General features: G+C 68.7%; 2 protein-coding genes across 6 annotated transcripts; both read left to right on the top strand.

Moving 5' to 3' along the window:
• Positions 1–395: 395 nt before the first annotated feature.
• On the top strand, positions 396–9,104 carry PALM (paralemmin; the record flags this gene model as incomplete). The annotated part of the gene is made up of 9 exons (XM_080359205.1): positions 396–514; positions 3,871–3,919; positions 4,650–4,730; positions 4,814–4,944; positions 5,744–5,867; positions 6,189–6,210; positions 6,410–6,469; positions 7,276–7,407; positions 8,521–9,104. 9 exons carry the CDS (start codon positions 396–398, stop codon positions 9,102–9,104), a joined length of 1,302 nt encoding a protein of 433 aa, XP_080215331.1.
• A 2,653-nt stretch (positions 9,105–11,757) lies between these two features.
• Positions 11,758–18,601, top strand: MISP (mitotic spindle positioning). Of its 5 annotated transcripts, none has more exons than XM_080359321.1 (5): positions 11,758–11,891; positions 14,347–16,481; positions 17,129–17,340; positions 17,638–17,676; positions 17,933–18,601. In XM_080359321.1, the coding sequence occupies exons 2-5, from the start codon at positions 14,447–14,449 to the stop codon at positions 18,017–18,019; spliced, it is 2,373 nt and encodes a 790-aa protein (XP_080215447.1). In that variant the 5' UTR covers positions 11,758–11,891; positions 14,347–14,446; the 3' UTR covers positions 18,020–18,601. The 5 variants fall into 5 exon arrangements, with proteins under 5 accessions (XP_080215447.1, XP_080215446.1, XP_080215448.1 ...); XM_080359320.1 differs by lacking the exon at positions 11,758–11,891 and adding an exon at positions 12,681–12,755; XM_080359322.1 differs by lacking the exon at positions 11,758–11,891 and adding an exon at positions 12,764–12,862 and having other exon boundaries at positions 17,257–17,340.
• The last annotated feature ends 1,098 nt before the right edge of the window (positions 18,602–19,699 follow it).

Genomic DNA, 19,699 nt, shown 5'->3' with positions numbered 1-19,699 from the left:
CTCCCAGCCCACGTCTCAGCCCGAAGAATCAATCAGGCAGCTCTGCTTTGCTCTAATGCATCCTGCGTTTTCGGGAGCCTGGGGCTGCCATCTCCTCCTGCCTTCCCCATCTCCCCCATCCCCGTCTCCTCCCAAGGCGGCAGCGTGTGCTGGGGCTGCGCAGGGTGTGTGGAAGGCACGGCTCCGGGAGGGAAGGGCACGGCTGAGCTGGGTGATGCAGCCAGCTGCGCGGTGCAGGCAGCCAGAACTGTGTGGCGGGGCCGGAGCAGCCCCCGTGTCACCAGGACCTGAGCAGGCGGGTCAGACCGGTGCCCGGCACTCGGCTCCTCGGCAGCGCGGGTTTCTGGCTGTCCTCGCTGAGCCGCTGGCTGTTGATTTATTTGCCTTTGCGGTCGATGAGTGCCGGCCGCGGGCTGCACGGCCCCCTCCCCTCCGCGCCCGCTGCCAACAGGGCGTTCGATAGCGGCCCCGCTGCTAATGGCTTCGTGACGGAGGCTCTGCAGCCGCTCCGCAGGCGAGCTCCCACGGCAGCGTCACACCGGGCTCAGCCAAGGGGCCCAGCTCTTGGCATGGGAACAGTGGTGTAAATCAGCGCCGGTCCCTTCGTTGCCACCAGTGCCGCCGTTTGCGTGGGCTCTGGGCCCCACACCGGGACCCGTCTCACCGGGGTCTGTACGGGGGTCTGTGCAGTGGTGCCCCCTCGCAGAGCTCTCTCTGCCCTCCCCCTGGCTCAGAGCTGAGCGAGTGGAAAGGGACCAGAGGTCAGGGGAGTGGAGGAGCAGCTTGAAACGGCTCTTCGCACATTTGGATGAGCTAATGGGAAAAAAACAGAGGAAGGCAAATAAACATTATTGTTTCATGTCAGGCGGGGAGGAGATGAAAGGTCATGGGCTTCCCTTGTGATGGTAGGAAATGGCAGCATCAGCAGGGCTGGAAAGAGCTGGAGAGCGTGTGGGTGCGTGTACGGGGTGCGTGTGTGCTCACACGCGTGTGGATCCATCCGTGGGGCCAGGGGCTGCTGCGTTTGGAGGTGGGAGTTCCTGGGGTGTCATCCCCAGTGCCACCTGTGTCTGTGGTCCCATCGACCTTGTCTCCCGTGCCACGGCCCGTGGCTGTCCCTGCCACGCGGTGCGTTGGGCACGGCCGGCGGAGCTTCCCTGGGACGCGGGTACCGGGCGGAACAGCAGGAGCCCCTGAACCGGAGCTGAAATGAGGGGGAGGAAGGGCTCGATTTGGGTTTCTTTCCTGGGCTCGCGGTTCCGAGGGGTCGGTGGGTCCCTCCCAGCCCCAGGGTGGCCCCTCGGTCCCCCCGATCCCCCCGCCCGCCGTGCGCATCCGCGCGGCTCGCGCCGTTGCCATGGCGCCGTTGCCAGGGAACCGCCTCCCGGCGCGGCGGAGCCGCCACTCACCGGGCCGGAGCGGCGGGGCCCCATCGCGCCGGCCCCGGCCCCATCGCGCGTCCCCGGCCCCATCGCGCCGGCCCCGGCCCCATCGCGCGTCCCCGGCCCCATCGCACCGGCCCCGGCCCCATCGCGCGTCCCCGGCCCCATCGCGCCGGCCCCGGCCCCATCGCACCGGCCCCGGCCCCATCGCGCCGGCCCCGGCCCCATCGCGCGTCCCCGGCCCCATCGCGCCGGCCCCGGCCCCATCGCGCGTCCCCGGCCCCATCGCGCCGGCCCCGGCCCCATCGCGCGTCCCCGGCCCCATCGCACCGGCCCTGGCCCCATCGCGCGTCCCCGACCCGGGGCTGCAGCTCCAGTCCCACGGAGAACAGCGGAGGAAGAAGAGTTGGGGTGCACAGAGAGGGCCGGGGGGGTGCAGCGAGGGGCATTCAGCCTGTTTTGTGTCTCTCCCTGGGCCAGGAAGATTCCTGGCGTTCAACCCGGGAATGTAGAGAGTGGAGCAAATAATGGAAAATAAAGAGGATGGAGGAGGGAGGAAAAGCAGAACAGAACGTTTCAGGAACGCTGTTAAAGTTTGGATCCATCAAACGGGGCAAGATCCAGGAGAGAAACAGGCCCTGGCCCAAAGCCTTGCGAGTCTGGGGTGCTGAGCGCCGGGCTCGGGGGGACCCGCAGCCCCGGCGCAGGGAGGTGCCCACGGCAAAGGGCGGCCCTGGCACCGCTGTGCCGGCCCCTGCTGCTCTCAGAGCCCGCGGCCGCGCGGGTGCGGCGGCAGAGCCAGCGGGGATGGCGGAGGGACGTGCAGACGCTCCGACTTTCTTAGGGTTTGTAATGATTTAATTCCCGGTGGGAGCGCGGCGTCGGGCTGCCAGGCGGGTGTGCGCCTGCGCCTGCCAAACAGCCACGAACAGCGCAAAAATAACCGCTACAAAAGCGACACCTTCCCCGGTTTGTTTTTCTGGCCTGGATTTCACAGCCGCCAGGATCCGGGGTGAGGGGAGGACGGGCGGCTCTGAGCAGCTTTTGGTTAATCGCTGCCTTCGAGGGGGGGCGCAGGGGGTCCTTTTGGCCCGGCAGAGCCCCTTTGATTTGCTGCACAGCCCAGCTCTTGCACATGCATGTGCTCCTCGCTAATGGCTTTTCCCGCTGTGCTGGGGACACGGCGCTGCCCACCCCTCCCTGTCCCCCCCGCGCCCCGAGCCGCCCCGCGTGGGCTGGGACTGCAGGGCCGCTCCCCTTCCTCCTGCCCCTGGGCAGGGACCGTTCGCTTCTTGCTCTAATTGCGCTTTCAAAGCGTCAGGGCTGGCCCCGGGGGGGCGGGGGGCAGGTGCAGGGGCGTCCCCCCGCCCCCGCGCATCAGCCGTGCCGGCTCCGTGTGCGCGGCGGCTCCGGGGAGTTGGGAAATGATTGCGCACCGAAGCACCGGCGCACACCGAGCCCAGGGGCTCTGCTGCCCCCTCCGCCGCGGGCAGGGGCTGCGGATCCCCCGCCCGGGCTGCGGGGGCTCGGCCGCGGGGAGCGGAGCCCGGGCCGGTGCCTCCACCGGTGTCCCCTGCGGAGCGGCCGCCTGCGCAGCTGCCCCTCGCAGGCTCCGCTGTCCCTCGCTCTGGGAAGTAAGTGGCAATGATCCATCGCCTGACGATACCTCTGTGCCTCCCACCCTAATTAGTGTCACAGCTAAGCACCTCGTTAGCGTCGCCTGGCGAGCAGCCAGCCGGCTCCCGCGGCGCCGGAGCATCCCCAGGCGCGGCCGGCCCCGGGCAGCCGCCCCCAGCCCCGCGCTGCGGCTCCGCCTGCCCAACCTGCACCTGCTGCTTCGCGCTGAGAAGTTGGGCGCGTTGCTGCGAGGGGTCGGGGCACCCCCTTCTTGCAGCACCCCGGGGCCCGGCTGCACCCAGGGAGCTGTGTCAGGGCCAACGCGGCGGCTGCCGCTGGCAGCGTCCCCAGCCACAGCCACGGGGATTCGCCTGTTGCAATGTCTGTGTCTGTGCGTGTCCGTGTGTCTGTGCACGTGTGCGTGCGTGTGCCTGTGCGCACAGTCCGGAGAGGTCACTGTCCAGGAAAGGTGTCAGCAGCCAAGAAATGGGCTGGGAATGGAAAGTGTGAGCCAAGTTGAACCGCAGGGGCAGCCAGCACTGTCCCGCTCCGGCCTCTCCACGGTCACCATTTCCATCTGCGCCGCGGCTGTGGGGGGAGCAGGTCCCACCGTGCCAGGTCGCTCCTGGTGCTGGGCCGGGTGCGCGTCCCAGGGGGTTTGGGCAGGGGTGCCTGGAGGAGCCGTGCGGGTGAGCAGCTCCTGGCTCCCGGGTGGCGAGGGAAGGGGAGAAAGCAGCTGTTGGGAGGGAAGGGTTCAGCCGTTGTCCGGCTGCTTTGTGCGGTTCGGTGGTGGCACAATGTCCCCATTCACCCGCACCTCTCCTCCACGGGGGCGGCCGCGCTCGTCACCGCTCTCTCTGCTCTCTTGCAGGGTCGTGGAGGCCAGCACGCTGCAGCAGGAGCGGCTGCAGGCCATCGCGGTGAGTCCCGCGTGAGCTGGTGTCCCTATGTCCCCATGTCCCCGGCATCACCAGCAGACTGTGGGGCAGACACGGGGGGAGGACGGTGCTGGTGCAGGGGCTCCAGCCCGGGAAGCTGCTGTAGGCAGGGACCTGAGCGCCCCCCAGCACAGAGCGGGGTGCTGGGCTGTTTTACCCCCGGGTGCTGCCCTGCGGCAGCTCCCCTGCCCTCTGTGTGCTGCAGCGGCCCCGGCCCAGCCCCTATCTCCACATCTCCACTGCACAAAGGGCAGATTGTTCTGGGCCAGAGAAGGGGAGCGGGTGACGCTCACCGGGCTGGAACTGACTCTGCTGGAACCATCTGGACCGGCCCCAGGATGTGCGGCTGGGGGGGTGGGGGAGAGGCCATGGGGCTGGTTCCTCCCATGCTGGCAGCTTGCTCAGCGGGGCCAGGACAGGGGACAGTGACATTTTGAGACAGCAAACAGGCTCCAGGCTCTGTCCTGATTTCTCTGCACCCTCCATGCCTCAGTTTCCCCCGGCGAGGGCAGGGACGTGACAGCTGGGTGCTGTCCCCAAGGCCAGTCTCGCAGCCCTGGCCATGGCTTGTGTCCCAGTGTCCAGGCTCTGTGGGAGCCCCTTGCTCCCTGCCGCCCCCCGCCGCGGGGATGCTGCTCTGGCCGGGAGGGAGGTGCCCCCGGCGCAGCGGCGCCCAGCGCCCACCCCGGCTCTGCCGCTCTGTTCCCCCCAGGAGAAGCGGAAGCGTCAGACCGAGATCGAGAACAAACGGCGGCAGCTCGAGGACGACCGGCGGCAGCTGCAGCACCTCAAGGTGAGCGTCCCCTGAGACCCCCAGGGACACGCTGGGGACCCCCAGCTGCGGGGGACAGGACCTGACCCCGCTCTGCTCCCCAGTCCAAGGCTCTGCGGGAGAGATGGCTGCTGGAGGGAGCCCCGGCCTCAGCCTCCGAGGAGGAGGAGGCCATGAAGAAGCAGATGCAGGAGGATGAGGTGAAGACCAAGGAGCTGGAGGAAACTATCCAGAGGTAAGAGGGGGCCAGGGTGTCAGGGTGCACTTGGGGGGCACCAAGTGTGGAGATGCAGCTCGGTCCCACATGCTGGGCACCAGGACCCCCCCGGCCTCAGCCCACCCCCCCGTGCCTGTGCTGCCACCAAGGAGGGGCCAGAGCCCCAGCACGGAGGTGTCCGGGCAGCCCGGCTGTCCCGCAAGAATGCAATCAGTCATGGCCGTGCCATTAATTACCGAGCATCGGTGCAGAGAGGGGTCAGGCACGAAGGGGCCTTTGTGTCCAGCTAATGGCGCGGTGCATTCCTCTGCCGGCGCCTCGGCGGAGACAGGAGGTACGGGGGGCTCTGCCGGGGGGCGCTGCCGCCGCGCTGACAGAGCAGCCCTAGTTCCCATGGACAGGGGTCTGCGGGGACTCCCCAGACCCCACGGCATCCGGGGGCCCTGCTGCTGGCACGGCTCTCAGCTGCGCTCGCTGGCTGGGAACGTGTGGTTGCCCTTGTGGAAGCTCAGTTGGGTTTCAGGCAACTTGTGTGGGAGCTGAAGAGTGCCGGAGCAGCGCTGCCCCGCGCCACCGAGCGAGGGCACTGGCAAGCGCGTGGCGGGCTCGGTTGTCACTGCACCGGGACAGCAAAAGCTGGGGGGTCACCCTGTGGGGTCAATCCTGATGCCCATGGGGTGTTATCTCGTCTGCTTGGGCCGAGCCCGTCGGCTGAGCCCGGGTGCTCAGCACCTGCAGAACCACGACCATCGCCCTGCTGTGGCTGCGTGCACCGCGCTGCCTGCGCCGCAGCCTCATGGCCCCGCTCTCCCCGCAGGCTGGAGAAGGAGCTGGAGACGCTGGAGAACGGCAGCTCGGCAGGTTCCACCAAGGAGAACCTGGCGGAGGCGGCGGCACCGGCCAAGGAGCAGAAGACAGAGCCCGTCCCCAACGCGCAGAAGGTGGGCACGGCCGCGCTGCGCCGGGGCTGCCTGCTCGGGAGGGGAACGAGGGTCGGCGTTCGCTCCCCCTCAGCCAGACCAGAGCCGGTTCTCGCTGCCGGTGCAGAGCAGGGTGCTGCCAGGTGCTGGTGTGGCTGCGGTGGCCCTGGGCCCCAGTGGGGTGACCTGGCCACCACCATGTCACTGCCAGCCCTGGAGCCCCTGCCCTGCCGGTTCCTTTGCCCGTGGGGTGGGGGTCCCTGGCTCCGGTGGGCTGGGCGCGTGGGTGGTGGGCGCACAGCAGCTCCCGGTGCCTCCTGACCTCTCTTTTCTGTTTTGCAGAGTCCGCTGGGCACAGTCAAGGGTAGGTGAACCCGCCCCCCCGCGGTTCCTGATCTTGGGGCGCTGCATGTGCCGCCCCCTCGTGCTGCCCCCCGGGCAGCCCCGTCCCCGTGTCCCCGTCCCTCGCAGGCCCCGGCCGGTCCCCGGGGCCCCTCCCGCGGGCGCACAGACACAGTGCGATGGTTTGGGCTCTGGTGATCACCTCTCCTCTCCCTCCCCAGCCGAGAAGGTCTCCAGCAGCCCCATGAAGGTGGTGGAAGGCACCGACATGATGAAGGCAGGTGGGTACCTGCTGCCTGGGAGCAGCTCTCCCTCCCGGCCCCTTCCCCCCACGCTGTTCCGCCGCCGCCGCTCGATGCCTTTCCGCGCCCCAGGCACAGAACATCGTTTATTTGCAATCAGAGCGTTTGTTTTCGCTTCCACCCCGCGGCTGGTTCGTGGTTCGGGGCCTCCCCGTGCCCCGCGTCTCTGCTCCGGTTTCATCCTTTGCCTCCTGCTCCGTCTGCGGCTGCTCGGCTGCCAGGGTGGAGGGGCTGGCTCCGGTGTGGGGAGGCTCAGAGCCCATCTCGGGTCCTCGGAGCAAAGTGTCCCCAGGCCGAGGTGATCCCAGCGCTGGCGGGGACTGGCCGGGAGCCAGCAGAGAGGTGCCGAGGATCAGCCGTGCCGTGGGGCGGAGGGGCTGCCCCCGTGCCAGCGCCCCCAGCGGGGGACGTCTCCTGACCCTGGCTCCCAGCCCGCGCGCCACGACTGGCACCGCGCACAGGCCGGACAGACAGACGGATGTGGCAGCACCTGCCGCCGTGCCTCCGTGGCCTGGCTGTGCCCGCGATGCAGACCCTGCGGAGGTAAGGAGATGCCGGCAGCACCAGGACGGCGACGGCCCCACGGGTGCCATAGGAGGGTTGCGCCCAGGATGTCACATCCGCCTCTGCCATTCACTGCTCCTCGCTGCCGCCTCCCGCACCGCTGCCGCCGCTGAGCACCGCACCGCTGCCGCGCTGCCGCACCGCTGCCCGCCGCCGCCGCTGCGCAGGGGCCGGGGAGGGCCGGGGCTGCCGTAACGCGCACTGTCCTCTTTGTGTCCCAGCCATGTATTCGGTGGAGATCACGGTGGAGAAGGACAGAGTGACTGGGGAGACCAAGGTCCTGTCCAGCACCACCCTGCTCCCCCAGAACCACTGTCTGCAGGGGGTCAAGGTGTACGAGGATGAGCTGAAAGGTACGGCCGGGCCCGCCGCGCCCGCAGGAGCGAGGGGCAGAGGACACGGAGCGGCTGCCTGAGTTGCCCCGGTGGGCGCCAGGGACGGGCTGGGGCTGCTCCCCCCGTCCGCACCGGCTCGGCAGGGACGCGGCTCCGGGCACCCCCCGCCGGTCCCCAGTGGCGTGGGAGCCGTTCCGGCAGCACGGGGCAGCCGGTCCCGACGGACCAGCCCTGGTGTGCGCATCGTGACCCTGCGCCGCGGGAGAGTGAGAGGAGGATCTGCCGTGCCCGGGACGTGCCGGCGGTGGGGACTGGCCACAGGGCCAGCGTGCGTTCCAGGGGCTGTTGCTGCAGAGCAGACCCTGGGCTCCGCAGAGCGACCAGTGAAACCGCGCTGCACCGGCAGCCGGTCCCGTCCACCACCCTCCCCGTGGCCACGGCCATGTGTCTGGCCTGGCTGTTGTCCATCACTCCATCGACTGGCTCCTGAAGCTGCTGTGCTGATCGTCTCATGATGCCTCAGGTCAAGTGGAAAATGCGATGAGCTGGAGGCGGCTCTCACCATGACGCACGTTACAGCCACGCACCGCGCTACGGCAGCAAAGAGCCCCCTCCCTCCCGGCCATGGGGCCGCGGGCAGCGGGACACGGCGGCCACGGTGGGATGTGGCAGGGCAGCGCCTGCCGAGCGCTCGCCGCGGCCGCACAGGTGGCAGCACTGATCTGCCACGGCAGCGTCAGCCCCGCCGGGCCGGGCAGCAGCCAGGCACCACCGCACCGCGGTGAGCGCGGCCAGCCTGGCGGTCGTTGGAAGCCTGGCCGCAGCTCCTGCAGGGCTCACCGGGGCTTCGGATGCGCCAAGGGCTGGGAACAGCTCCTCATGTTGTGCTTTTGTTCCAGCCTCTCCATCTTCTTGCCAGGCAGGGCTGCAGGGGTCTGGCAGCAGCTCTGGATGGGGGGCCGGGTGCTGCCGGGGGGTCCCAGCCTCAGTGCCGGCCTTGGGGAGGGGAAGGGGCCACTCCCCGGCTGCACAGGAGCTGCGGCCAAGGGGGCTGCGCCAGCAGGAGCTTTCCCAGGTCAGCTTGAGCCCCTGGCCGCAGCCCCCTCACGCTCCTTCTCCTTGTCCCCGCAGTGGTGCACGCGGTGAGCGTCGAGGACGGGGCCCTGCAAAACGGGGCGCAGCCCCTCAGCTCCTCCGAGGTCGACGAGCTCCTGCACAAGGCGGACGAGGCCACCCTGAGCGAAGCCACCGGGCGGGAGGTCCCGGCCAAGGGGGGCGAGGGCGCCGGCAGCGCCCCGGGCAGCCAGAAGCCGACGCCGCGGCGGGAGATCACGGGGCTGCAGGCCAAGCCGCGGGAAAGCGCCGCGGTGCCGCCGGGCGAGGGGACGGAGCCGAGCCGCGAGCAGCCCGTCACCATGATCTTCATGGGCTACCAGAACGTGGAGGATGAGGATGAGACCAAGAAGGTGCTGGGGCTGGAGGGCACCATCAAGGCCGAGCTGGTGGTGATCGAGGACACCGAGAGCAAGCCGGAGCCGGCGCAGAAGGACCACGCGCCGCCCAACGGCACCGCGCTGGAGCCGGTGGCCGCCCAGCCGCTGGGCGAGGAGGGCCCGGGCGGGCAGAAGCCGGACACCAACGCCACGGACGCCAAGGAGGCCGAGCAGGAGATGGACGCGAAGAAGCAGCGCTGCAAGTGCTGCACGGTGATGTGAGCCGCGCCGGCCCCGCGCCGCCGCCGCCGGCTGCCCCCGCCGCACCCCTCCGCCCCGGCCCCCGCTCGCCAGGCCTGGCATGCCGGGCTCCCCCCTGCCGGACACGGACCCTCGTTCTGCAGAGCCGGGGAGATCCAGCACGGCGCCGGCGAAGCCACGGCAGGAGCAGCAACCCATGGCACCGCTCACCCCGTCTGCCCGACGCCCGCCCCGCGCCGCACCCCACCAGCGCTGCCCGTGGTATTTATTAGAGACCCCCCACCCCACGGCACCCACCCCCCGCCCAGCCTCGCCCCGTGCCGGTGCCTCCCGATGCCGACGCTGGAGCCTTCCCCTCCTCTCACCGGCAACTTCCCACCCGCCGCCGGAGGACAGAGCCGGGTGGGCTGGGGGCTCGGAGGACACGCCGTGTCCATGGGGGACTCCCAGGGAGCCGGCGGGACCCGCGCTCGGCCCAGCCCGCGGCGGGCACGGAGCAGCCCCACACCAGCCCCTGACTCTGCGCCTCCACCAGCCGCCGCTCCGGTGGGACGGGCCCTGCGCTGTCCCCTCCCGCTGCCTGCGGATGTCCCTGCTCCATCCCGTGTCCTCATTCCTGACCCCCCGGCTCCCTGAGCCGTGGACCCCCAGGACGGAGTGTGTCCCGGCGAGCGAAGGGCAGCGCGGGCGGCTCCCCCTCCACGGCGCTCGACCACGGCCGGGGCTCGCAGGGGACCGTGCGCCGCGCGTGGCACCTGCGGGGTTGTCCCCAGCCTGTCCCGGGGGCTGCAGGCAGGACACCCCGCTCTGCTCCCCGGGTGCTCATGGTGACGGTGCCGCTGCCCAGCACCGGTGCCGCAGGCTCCCGCGGGGCCTCTCCTCCGTGTCAGCTGCCATGCCAGCGTCGCTTGGCTCTACCAGACGAGAGGACCGAGGGTGCCATGGCTGGGTGCCCGTGTCCTCCCGGGGTGACGTGGGTGATGATGGCAGCGAGGGAGGGGCCGCTGGGAGGTCCCAGCCCCACGGGGCCGGGGATGGGGCAGGAGCAGCAGTGGGGTGGCCCAGCGCCGCGTCCCCCTCCTGCCCCGGCTGAGCTGCCCGAGCAGCAGCTTTGCGGAGCCGCTCGCTGGGGCCGGGGCTGCAGCCGCAGCTCCCCAGGTCGAGCAGGGCAGCCCAGTTCAGCCCAGTTCAGCCCAGGCACCGGCACTGGGAGCTGCTGGGCTCCGCTGTCCCATGGAGGTGTCCCCAGGACACCGTACCTGTGCCGCAGCTGTGAGCGCCTCCCCCGCCCCCCCAGCCCCCGCCCCAGCCCTTCAGCGGGGATTTCACCACCAGCACCAGCGTTTCGTCCCCACTGAGACCCGCTGGGGCAGGCGGGAGGGTGGGGGGGGTCCCACAGCAGCACCCGTAGGTGCTGAGCCCTGCCCTGGCCACAGGTGCTTCTGCCGCGGCAGCTGAGGCAGCTGGTGGGGGTGGCCCCCCCAAGGCCTCCCTTCCCCCTCGCCCCTCGTGTGAGCAGTGACCCCCCCATCACATCCCAATTGCCCCCCAGTTACCACCCGGGCTGTGTTTTTCCCCCAGTGGGGGCTGCGGGGGTTGCGATGCTGCCGTGTGAGTCCCCCTGGGGGGAGCGCGGCCCCGGGCCCCCCACAGCCACCCAGCGCCTCTGGGAGAGGCAGAGCTGAGGGGCGAATGGGGGGGTCAGGGCTGGTGCCCCCTGGAGGAATGGGGACCCTCTCCCGCGGACGGGCATTGCTGGAGCCCCATGGCTGCAGGGCGGGGGGCTGGATGCTGCGGGGCATCAGCCCCATGGATCCTGGGGACTGGCTGGGGTGGGTCCCCAGCGGGGATGCACGTCACCTCCTGCCACCCCCACCCAGCCCCCGCCAGGGCCCCCTCCCGCACCCCTGCCCCTTGGTTGGTGCCAGCCCTGGCCCCATCCGGGCCCTTGGCGCAGGGAGGGGATCGGGCCCCTGGGGCTGGGGGGTCCGCGCACCCCAGCCCCATCCCGGGCCCCCGCCAGCCCCCGCTGAAGTGCACTTCCCGTGTCCCCCAGCTTTTCACTCGTGCCGAAGCCGTTGGAAGTTTCCCCTCCCCACCCCTCCCCGTTGTTTGTAAAACACCTGAATTGAGCAAATAAACTGTGTGACCAACAGCTGGTGCCTCCGCCCTCGCGGGGAGACCGGGGCGGCGCCCCAACGCCCGGCACCGCGCTCAGCACCCCCGCGGGAACGGGGCTGCGGTGGGGATCCTGGGGGCAGGGGATGGGGATGCTGGGATGGGGATGCTGGGGATGATGGGATGGGGATGCTGGGGATGATGGGATGGGGATGATGGGATGAGGATGCTGGGAATGGGGATGATGGGATGGGGATGCTGGGAAAGGGCTCTGCTGCCCCTTCCCTAGCTTAGCTGTGGCTCCTCCTGTCCCTGCCCTGGGGCTTCTCCCAAGGGGCAGTGCCAGGGTCAGGGTCCCCCAGGTCCCGTCACCACGTGGCTGTGGGCTGGGGGTTCCTGCTCTGCCCAGGGCTGCGATGCCAGGGCTCGTTCCGTGGTGCTGGGGCCCCATCCCTGCCCGGTGCCAGCGCAGGAGCCGAGCACACGCCCTGCACGGGTGTGGTGGCTCCGCGCTCCCCAGCCGTCACCCGTGGACTTTGTCTCAGCCCCGCGGTAAAACAGGCTCCGCTCTCCTGCCCGGAAACGCAGAGCTGCTGGCAGCCGCACCGCAGCCGCGGCCCCCAGGCCAGCCAGTGCCACAGCCACCGGCCCGCAGAGTGGCCTTGGGGACAGCGGGGGGCTGGGCAGAGGGTAAGTGGGACCCCTGGCACCGCACAGCCAGGGCGAGTGGTGTCTGGCACCGTCACCGCGCTGGGCCGGCACCGGCGGCAGTGGGGCCGGGGGGCTCGTGGCAGGAGGAGCAGGACTGTCGTGGCAGGGAGGACGAGGACAGGGACTCAGCACCGGGCTGAGCGTCCCGGCAGAGCATCACCTGCTGGTGCCAGCGGAGACGGCGGATCTGGGCGCTGGGGCCGGCAGGGAGCGGGGCCGGGACAGCACCGGGGTGGCGGGGCCGGCACAGCCAGGGCTGCCATGGCAGCGAGGGCACCCGCCCCACAGGGTTATTGGGTGCCGGGAGGTCCCGTGGCGTTAGCACAGGGACTCCCGTGGAGGTCACAGCCCGTGGGCTCCTCCGCACCCTCCCCAGCCAGCAGCACCGTGTCGGGGCCCTGAGCGGGGACTTGGGGATCTCAGCCCCGCAGGGCTGGAGTTGTGTCCGCGGTCAGATGCTGCAGGAGGGCGTTGGTGCACGGCCGCACCGGTGCATGGGTGCACGGGTGTGTTGGTGCAAGAGCACATGGGCCTGCGGGTGCATCGGCACGCTGGTGTGTGCCACAGGGGGGCCAAGGGCACCGTCCCGGCGTGGGAGCCAGCTGCAGCGGGCGATGGTGGCGCGGGGGGGTCGGGAACAGGGCATTGAACCGCGGCCAGCGCTGAGCCCAGCACAGTTCTTGGAATTCTTCCTGGGCTCGAGCTGGGCTTATCAGCGCCCTGCAGCCCCGCGGCCCCCCCGCCCTCCCGCCGCCCCAGCCACTCCCAGGCGGCCGCGGCTGCGCTGGGCGCCCCGTGCAGCCGCCCCGGGCATGGGGACCCCCCCGGCAGCCCCCCCAGACAGTAAGTGCTGCGCGGTCGGGGTGACGGCGAGGGCAACGCCGGGGCGGCCATTGCCCCCCAGCCTTGGCGGGGCGGTTCCCCACGCATGGTCCAGCTGTGGCGAGGGGGTACGTGCACACCGGCTCTGGCCGCGGTGCCAGGCGAGGGCCGCGGCGGCGCGGTCACACGGTCCTGTGTGGTGACACGTTCCCGCACGGCAGCACCGGGAGCACACGCGGCCTCTGTGCAGGGGGGTGGGCGCGCTGCAGTTCTGCAGCACCCCGGGGTGGGGGGACCCTGGAAAACCCCCTGGGTGTCTCTTTATGGTGGGGGGCCCAAGCCAGGCTGGTGGGTGTTGTGATGCTGCTTTCTCCACCCAGCGTCCCCCTGGGGTGCTTGGCCGGGCCGGGGGCAGTTTGGCATGGGGGGAACAAGCTTGGGACCCCCACGCTCCCACAGCGCTGCCCAGCGGGGCCGAGGCAGGCGGGTTGTTTGGGTGCCGCTTCGGGATGGGCTGTGGTGCGGCCAGGAGCCCCAATAACAGCCCCGCTGTGTCCCCTCCCCACTCCCAGTGAGGGGTCCCCTCCCGGCAGGGACCTCTGGCCCCTCCAACCGCGATAAGGGGTGTGAGCGGAGTTGTCACTATTCGTGTCATCAGAGGCTGTAAAGGAGCAATAGCGAGTGCCTGGTGACGGGAATGCAGCCGGGCAGGGAGCACCGGGAACGGCCGCCCCCGCGCAGCCCGGCCCCGCTCCTGCTGCCCCCGGCGCTGAGCCCCCCGGCGCTGAGCCCCTCGGCCGGGCACGGGGCTGCGGCACCACCCTGGCCCCAGCTGCCCCCAATGAGCCCCAGGAGAGGCTTAAAAAGCTGCTCAGGGGCAGGGGAAGGGCCCAGCCAGGCGGGGTGGGAGGGGAGCAGAGCAGAGCAGAGCGGGCGCTGTCACCGCATGGCGGTGGCCGGGCTGTTGCAATGCCGGGCTGCGGTGACGCCTCGGCGAGCAGAGAGGATGTGTCACTTGTCTGTGGTCACTCCCAGCTTGTCCGCGTGTCTTGCTGGCGCAGAGGTCAGGCCAGGGATGGCATCGGCACCGCGGCGAGAGCTGCTGCGCCACGGGGAGCCGCCCGTGCCACCTCCCTCCCCTGGCACCGCGTCCCACCCGGTCAGCGCAGCAGCACCGGCGCCAAGGTGGGGGCGGTTCACTCCCGCTTTGCAGGACACGGGGGTTAAAGTCTCTCCTTTTTATGAGCCATGAAACCATTTTTATGGTATGGGCTGTTTCAATAACTCGGCTATCTGGAGCCTCTTCCCGCAAACACACCACGAGGGTTTCCAGGCAGGGGTGGGCCCGGTGCCGCCGGTGCCTCTCCCTGCGCCAGTGGATGCTCCCGGGGCTGCTCCCTGCCCAGTGCGTGTGGTTTGGCACCAGGGGACGGAGGCCGGTGCAGCCGAGCGGACACTGTGGCTGGTTGGGGACAGTGGCGTTTGTCCCCTGGCACAGGGATCTCCCGGTCACCGCCGGGGCGAGGACAGTGCTGCCGCGCTGGGGGGAGCTGCCGGCCCCTCCTCGGCTCTGTCTCCCGCTCCTGACACCGTTGTCCCCTCCTACCCGCAGGTCCTGCCCCGTGTCCCCCCAAGAGCGGCCTCGACGCTGAGCAGCATCCCCGGTGCCGGTGGAGGCTGGCGGAGCAGTGACCGCCGACACAGCCCAGGACATGGACAGGGTCACCAGGCACCTGGTGTTCCAGCTCCCGCAGACGTCGCAGCGGCTCGATGGCGGCGACGCCGCGGCCGGCTCGCTCGCGGCGCACAGGGCTGACAGCGACGACGACGTGTTTGGCTCCGCTCGGCACAGCAGCCACAGGGTGGAAAACGGCTACAGCTGGAAAACAAGGGCCAAGTCACCCTCGAATTTCCTGGACGGCGGAAAAGACGTCTGGACCCCATCACCGGACAGGGAGTCCAAGCTGGAGGTGGTGAGGTCGGGAAGCTTGTACGACCTCCGGGCTTACAGAGGCGAGAGGAAGCCCTCGAAGCTTTACGATGAGGATGAGCAGGAACAACCCAGGGTCCCCCCACCCAACATCTCGCCCGAGAAAGCCAGGGAGCTGCAGGACGAGCGGAAGGAGATCATCCGCAGCCAGGCGCTGAGGAAGAGCTCCACCACGGCCGAGCGCTGGAGCTCCCTGGACGAGCTGAGCTCCAGCACCGCGGGCTCGGGCGAGGGCAAGAGCACAGGCAGCTTCACCACCAGCTTCTCCCTTCGCTTCGACAAGTCTCCCTCGGGGAGGGCAGCGACGCCCGTCGACCCTGAAAACATTGACACAGAGCAGATCAACTTCTCTGCTGCTCGGCAGCAGTTCCTGATGCTGGAAAAGACCAGCCCGGGCAATTTCTTCAGCCCAGGGCAACAGCCCATGTCTCCAAAGCCAGAGTCAATGACAAAAGTCTCTCGGCAAGAGTGGCACAGCCCTGAGATGGCCACGAAGGCTGCAAGAGCTTATGGTAGTGCCAGCCCATCCAGCCAGAGCAGGACGGACAAGGCCGTGTATCAGGTTTACAGCGTGTCCTACAAGACACCCGTGAAGGACGAGGTTCATGCTCCCAGAAGGGCTGATACTGACAGGTCATATTCCACCAGGAAAACCGCCGGCTTGACCAAAGCATCTTCCCGGGAGGACCTGGACTCCGGCTTGGGTGAGATGTATAATGAAGGCAATGCAAGCTACGCCAGCGATGGCAGCGTGTCCAACGAGGTCTTCAACGGCATCGTGGAGCTGAAGACCAGCAGCAACGGCCTGGACAAGGAGACAAAGATCAGCAACGAGACACCCATTGAGCGGGAGATCCGCATGGCCATGGAGAGGGAGGAGAACCTGTGGAAGGAGCGGGGGATGCAGCGGCTGACCTCCAGCAGCGAGCTGGTGGAGATCCAGACCAAACCGCTGCTCTCCATGCACAGCTCCCCTGGCCCCGGCAGGAAAGGGAAGGACAAAGGCCGCGCTTCCCTTTACGTCCAGAGGGAAATCGAGCAGGAAACCAAACGCGAGGAAGATCTGAAGAGGCAAGGGAGGCTGCTGGGGACGTACGACAGGGGGACGCAGCAGGAGCTGGGCGAGCGCAGGAGGGTGTTCGAGCAGGAGGACGCGGCCCCGCAGGCGCCCGCCCCGGCCAGGAGGGCAGAGGAGCGGCGGAGCTGGGTCACCGAGTCGGCCGCAGAGCAGCCCCCGAGCCGCGGTCCCCACGCTGCAGAAGACACCAAGGGTGCGAGAGGCCTCCCCAGCTACGCAGTGAGCACCGTGCGCTTCCAGGTGTCCCCACCGCGCTTCACCGCCAGCGAGAAGAGCCGGGAGCAGGCGTCGCTGTCCCAGCGCGGTGCCACCAGCGCCAGCACACAGAGCGGCGAGGATTCCCGGGGAGGAAGGCTCCCCAGCTCCACGCCGAGCTCCGGCGCGGCCGTCCTGCCCAGGGAGTACTTCTTCCTGCCCTTCTGGAAGCCCAAGCTCTCCTTCGTGGATGACATGGGGACGCCGCAGCCGCTGCGGAGGGAGGACGGCCACGAGGACCAGTACCGGCTCCGGACCTGGAAGCCGCAGACGTCGGCGCTGATCGAGGAGGAGATCCGGAGCGACCTGCAGCGGGAAGAGGAGCTGCAGGAGCAGCGGCGGCGGCGGCAGCTGCTGGATGGGGACTCCCAGGTCAGCGGGGACGGCGTTCACCAAGACGGCTCCCGCTCCCGGCACAGCTCCGGTAAGGGGGGATTGGTGGGCAGGGGTCTGTCCCTCAGGCAGAGCTGCCGGGGCCACCGCTCCAGCCCCCCGTTCCTTGTCAGCAGGGGCGGGGGTGGCACCGTGGGGCGTCTGTCCCAAGGGACCTTCCAGGCAGTGTCCCCAGTCTGCACAAGGTGCCTCTCGCAGGCTCCGTGAGAGCAGAGCGGCCACGGTGGGGACCGCGGGGACAGAGCTCTGGATGGGAAGCATCAAGTCCCAGCCTTAGAGGCTGCGGGTGTGTGGTCCAAGTTCCTCCCTGCAAGGATGTGCTGAGATGCCCCAAGGAACCCTGTGTGTCGGTAGCAAGTTGTCCTGGGAGAAATAATCCTCCTTGGACACAGACTCTGTGGTCAGCAAGAACAAGTCCTTGGTGGGAAGTCCCTGGAGCAGCCCGGCCTGGCGAGACGTGGCCGTGAGGGATGGGCTCTGCGGGAGCAGCGCAGCTTTTAATCCAAGAGCTGCTCAGACTTTGACTTTGTGTCATGTTGCCGCAGAAAACAGTGCTGGAAGGGCCCAGAAGTGCCTAGTCCTGCGTTTCCCTTCCCTCGCTGCTGACAGTCCCCTGCAGGGACCTGAGCCCCACGAGCGGTCCTGGTGTCCCTCACCCACTGGCTCTTTCTCTTGAAGCTGCCTCAGGTGTCAGTGGCAGCTACTCCGTGTCCGGGTCCCCCGTGGCCGCTCCTGCCCCGCACCAGGCGGGGATCCTGGGGCTGATCTCGTCCTTCACCCCGCTGAGAGTGGCCGGTCCCTCCCAGGGCAGCACGGAGACCCTCGACCCAGACTCGGCTCATTCCAGCCCCTTCGAGGAGCGGAGGAGGAGGGTGAAGGAGGAAGGAAAGGTGAATGTGGCAGGTGGGGAGGTTGGTGGCCTTGGGGCTGGGCACACTCGTGCCCGACTCCCACCCGAGCTGGGGACGCAGCTGCTCGGGTTGGTGGGAGACCCGGCGGCGCTGGCGACGGTGCAGGGCTGCGCTGGCCCCAGGGGCTGCGGGGGAGCTCTGGTCCTGGCCCAAAGCCGCCGCTGGCCGTGGGGAGGGCAGGGGGCACACCTGCCCCCCATGCCCGCTGCCGAGCTGCCTCTGGGTGTTTCGCTGCAAGGCTGCTGTTCTCTGACCCCTTTTTCCCCCTTTTCACAGTACGCAGGCATTGAGCCCGTTGACAAGATCAACACGGAGGTAAAGTCCTTTATGTGCTCGGGGGCTCTGCTTGCGCCGCCCTGGCCTCGCACCCCACGCCCTCCCGGCTCCTCTCGCTCCCGGGTCCCAGTGCGGGGCTGGACGGGGGTCAGCGCCGCGCTGGGCAGAACGTGCCGCAGTCCCCGTCCGGCGGATTTAACCCGAACGGGAGGCGCTTCTGGCTGGGAGGGTGCAAAAGGGTCGTTTATAAAAATACCTTCTTTGTAAAAAGATACCGTGCCTTGGGTTCCCTCAGGTTGTGGATAGCACCAGGGTGACTCGTCACAAGAGCGCCATGGCCCAGCGCTGGGAGGCCGGGCAGTACATCAGGGAAGAGGACTGAGGGGCCCGCGGGGCCACCGGACTTGGCCGCGTCCCTCCCTGTTTGGCACCGACCGACCCGTGATTGAAACACCTGATCCGTTCAGCTCCTGGTTATCATCAGAATCAGAGACTTGTACACTGCAAATCACATTCACGCTTAGTACAACAGACAATCCTTCCAATGCGTTAGTTCTGCTCCTTCGTTCCCTCTTCCCTTTGAGGTGAGGTAATAGGTTGGGTTTTTTTCTTAAGAGGGGAAAAATTGGATCACTTTCTTTTAATCATTTCTGCGAGGAGACAGCCAGATGAAATCATACGGTAATTTAACTTCTTTCTCATGGGAAGCTGTGTCTCTGGCTCACAGAAAAGCTATTTCATTTCTAAGAGTTTTTAAGTATGACACCATCAGGCATCACCTGGCGGGGACACCTCGACGGACGGACACCCCGGGGTCCAAATCAGCATCAGAGTGAGCAACGAATGTCCCTGCTTAACCCATGTGATTTGCTGGGATGCAGTGATATAATATACATATATATATATATATATATATATATAAATGCTGTTTATTTTGCTAATTTATTAAAGAGTCAGTGCTTTCCCTCGTTCTCTGTTTGTCTTCAGCTCCGCTGGGTCGGAGCCCCCGCGCTTGGGGATCGGGACTGGGAGGGGATCGGGACTGGGAGGGGGATCAGGACTGGGAGGGGATCGGGACTGGGGGGGGGATCGGGACTGGGGGGGGGATCGGGACTGGGGGGGGGATCGGGACTGGGAGGGGATCGGGACTGGGGGGGGGATCGGGACTGGGGGGGGATCGGGACTGGGAGTGGGATCGGGACTGGGAGCGGGATCGGGACGGGGGGGGATCGGGACCGGGAGGGGGAGCGGAGCCCGCTGCTCGTCCGCGCTGTCCCGGCCCGTCCCCGCTGTCGCTAGGTGGCTCCCGGCGAGCGCACAGGCACCGCCATCCCCGGGCACCCACGGGCGAGCGTGGGGCCGAGGGGCCGGACTCGCGTGTGGAAGCCTCGGGAAACGCGGGCTCGGTGCCGGCCCGAGGGATCCCGGGGCAGCGCCGCCGAACGGGGCCGCTCAGTTCCGCTCCTTGTTGCCGAGCCCGCCCGGCAAAGACCCGGAGTCCGGCCCAGCCGCACAGCCCCGCGCGGGGCCGATCCCACTGATCCCAGTGATCCCAGCCCCGCGCGGGGCCGATCCCAGTGAGCCCAGTGATCCCAGTGATCCCAGCCCCGCGCGGGGCCGATCCCAGTGAGCCCAGTGATCCCAGTGACCCCAGCCCCGCGCGGGGCCGATCCCAGTGATCCCAAAGACCCGGAGTCCGGCCCAGCCGCACAGCCCCGCCCGGGGCTGATCCCAGTGATCCCAGCCCCACCCGGGGCTCCACCCAGTGACCCCAGTGACCCCAGCCCCGCCCGGGGCTCCGCCCAGTGATCCCAGTGATTCCAGCCCCGCCCAGTGACCCCAGTGACCCCAGCCCCGCCCGGGGCTCCGCCCAGGTGTGGCTTAAGTAGGTGAGAAAAGCCCGACCTGGTGGGTGTCCTGGGGATGGTTTTGTCTGTGTGGATTGGTGCTGGCGAAGCTGAGCACACCCTGTGAGCATTTGACCACGTGAGTTTGTATCTTTTTTTACGGCTCTTTAAACATCTATAAGTTATTTGGTGGTATTAATGTGGCTTGGGTGGGA

Source organism: Nesoenas mayeri, assembly GCF_963082525.1.
Source record: "Nesoenas mayeri genome assembly, chromosome: 25".
NCBI classification, from domain to species: Eukaryota; Metazoa; Chordata; class Aves; order Columbiformes; family Columbidae; genus Nesoenas; species Nesoenas mayeri.
This window is presented reverse-complemented; position numbering and strand designations above follow the sequence as displayed.

What these genes read in the sequence shown, in the direction of transcription:
- MISP (XM_080359321.1), top strand. Translation starts at nt 14,447, where the DNA reads ATGGACAGGGTCACCAGGCACCTGGTGTTCCAGCTCCCGCAGACGTCG. An exon ending in GGGTGAAGGAGGAAGGAAAG is followed by an intron (nt 17,341 to 17,637) that starts GTGAATGTGGCA and finishes CCCTTTTCACAG; the next exon opens with TACGCAGGCATTGAGCCCGT. An exon ending in TTGACAAGATCAACACGGAG is followed by an intron (nt 17,677 to 17,932) that starts GTAAAGTCCTTT and finishes GGGTTCCCTCAG; the next exon opens with GTTGTGGATAGCACCAGGGT.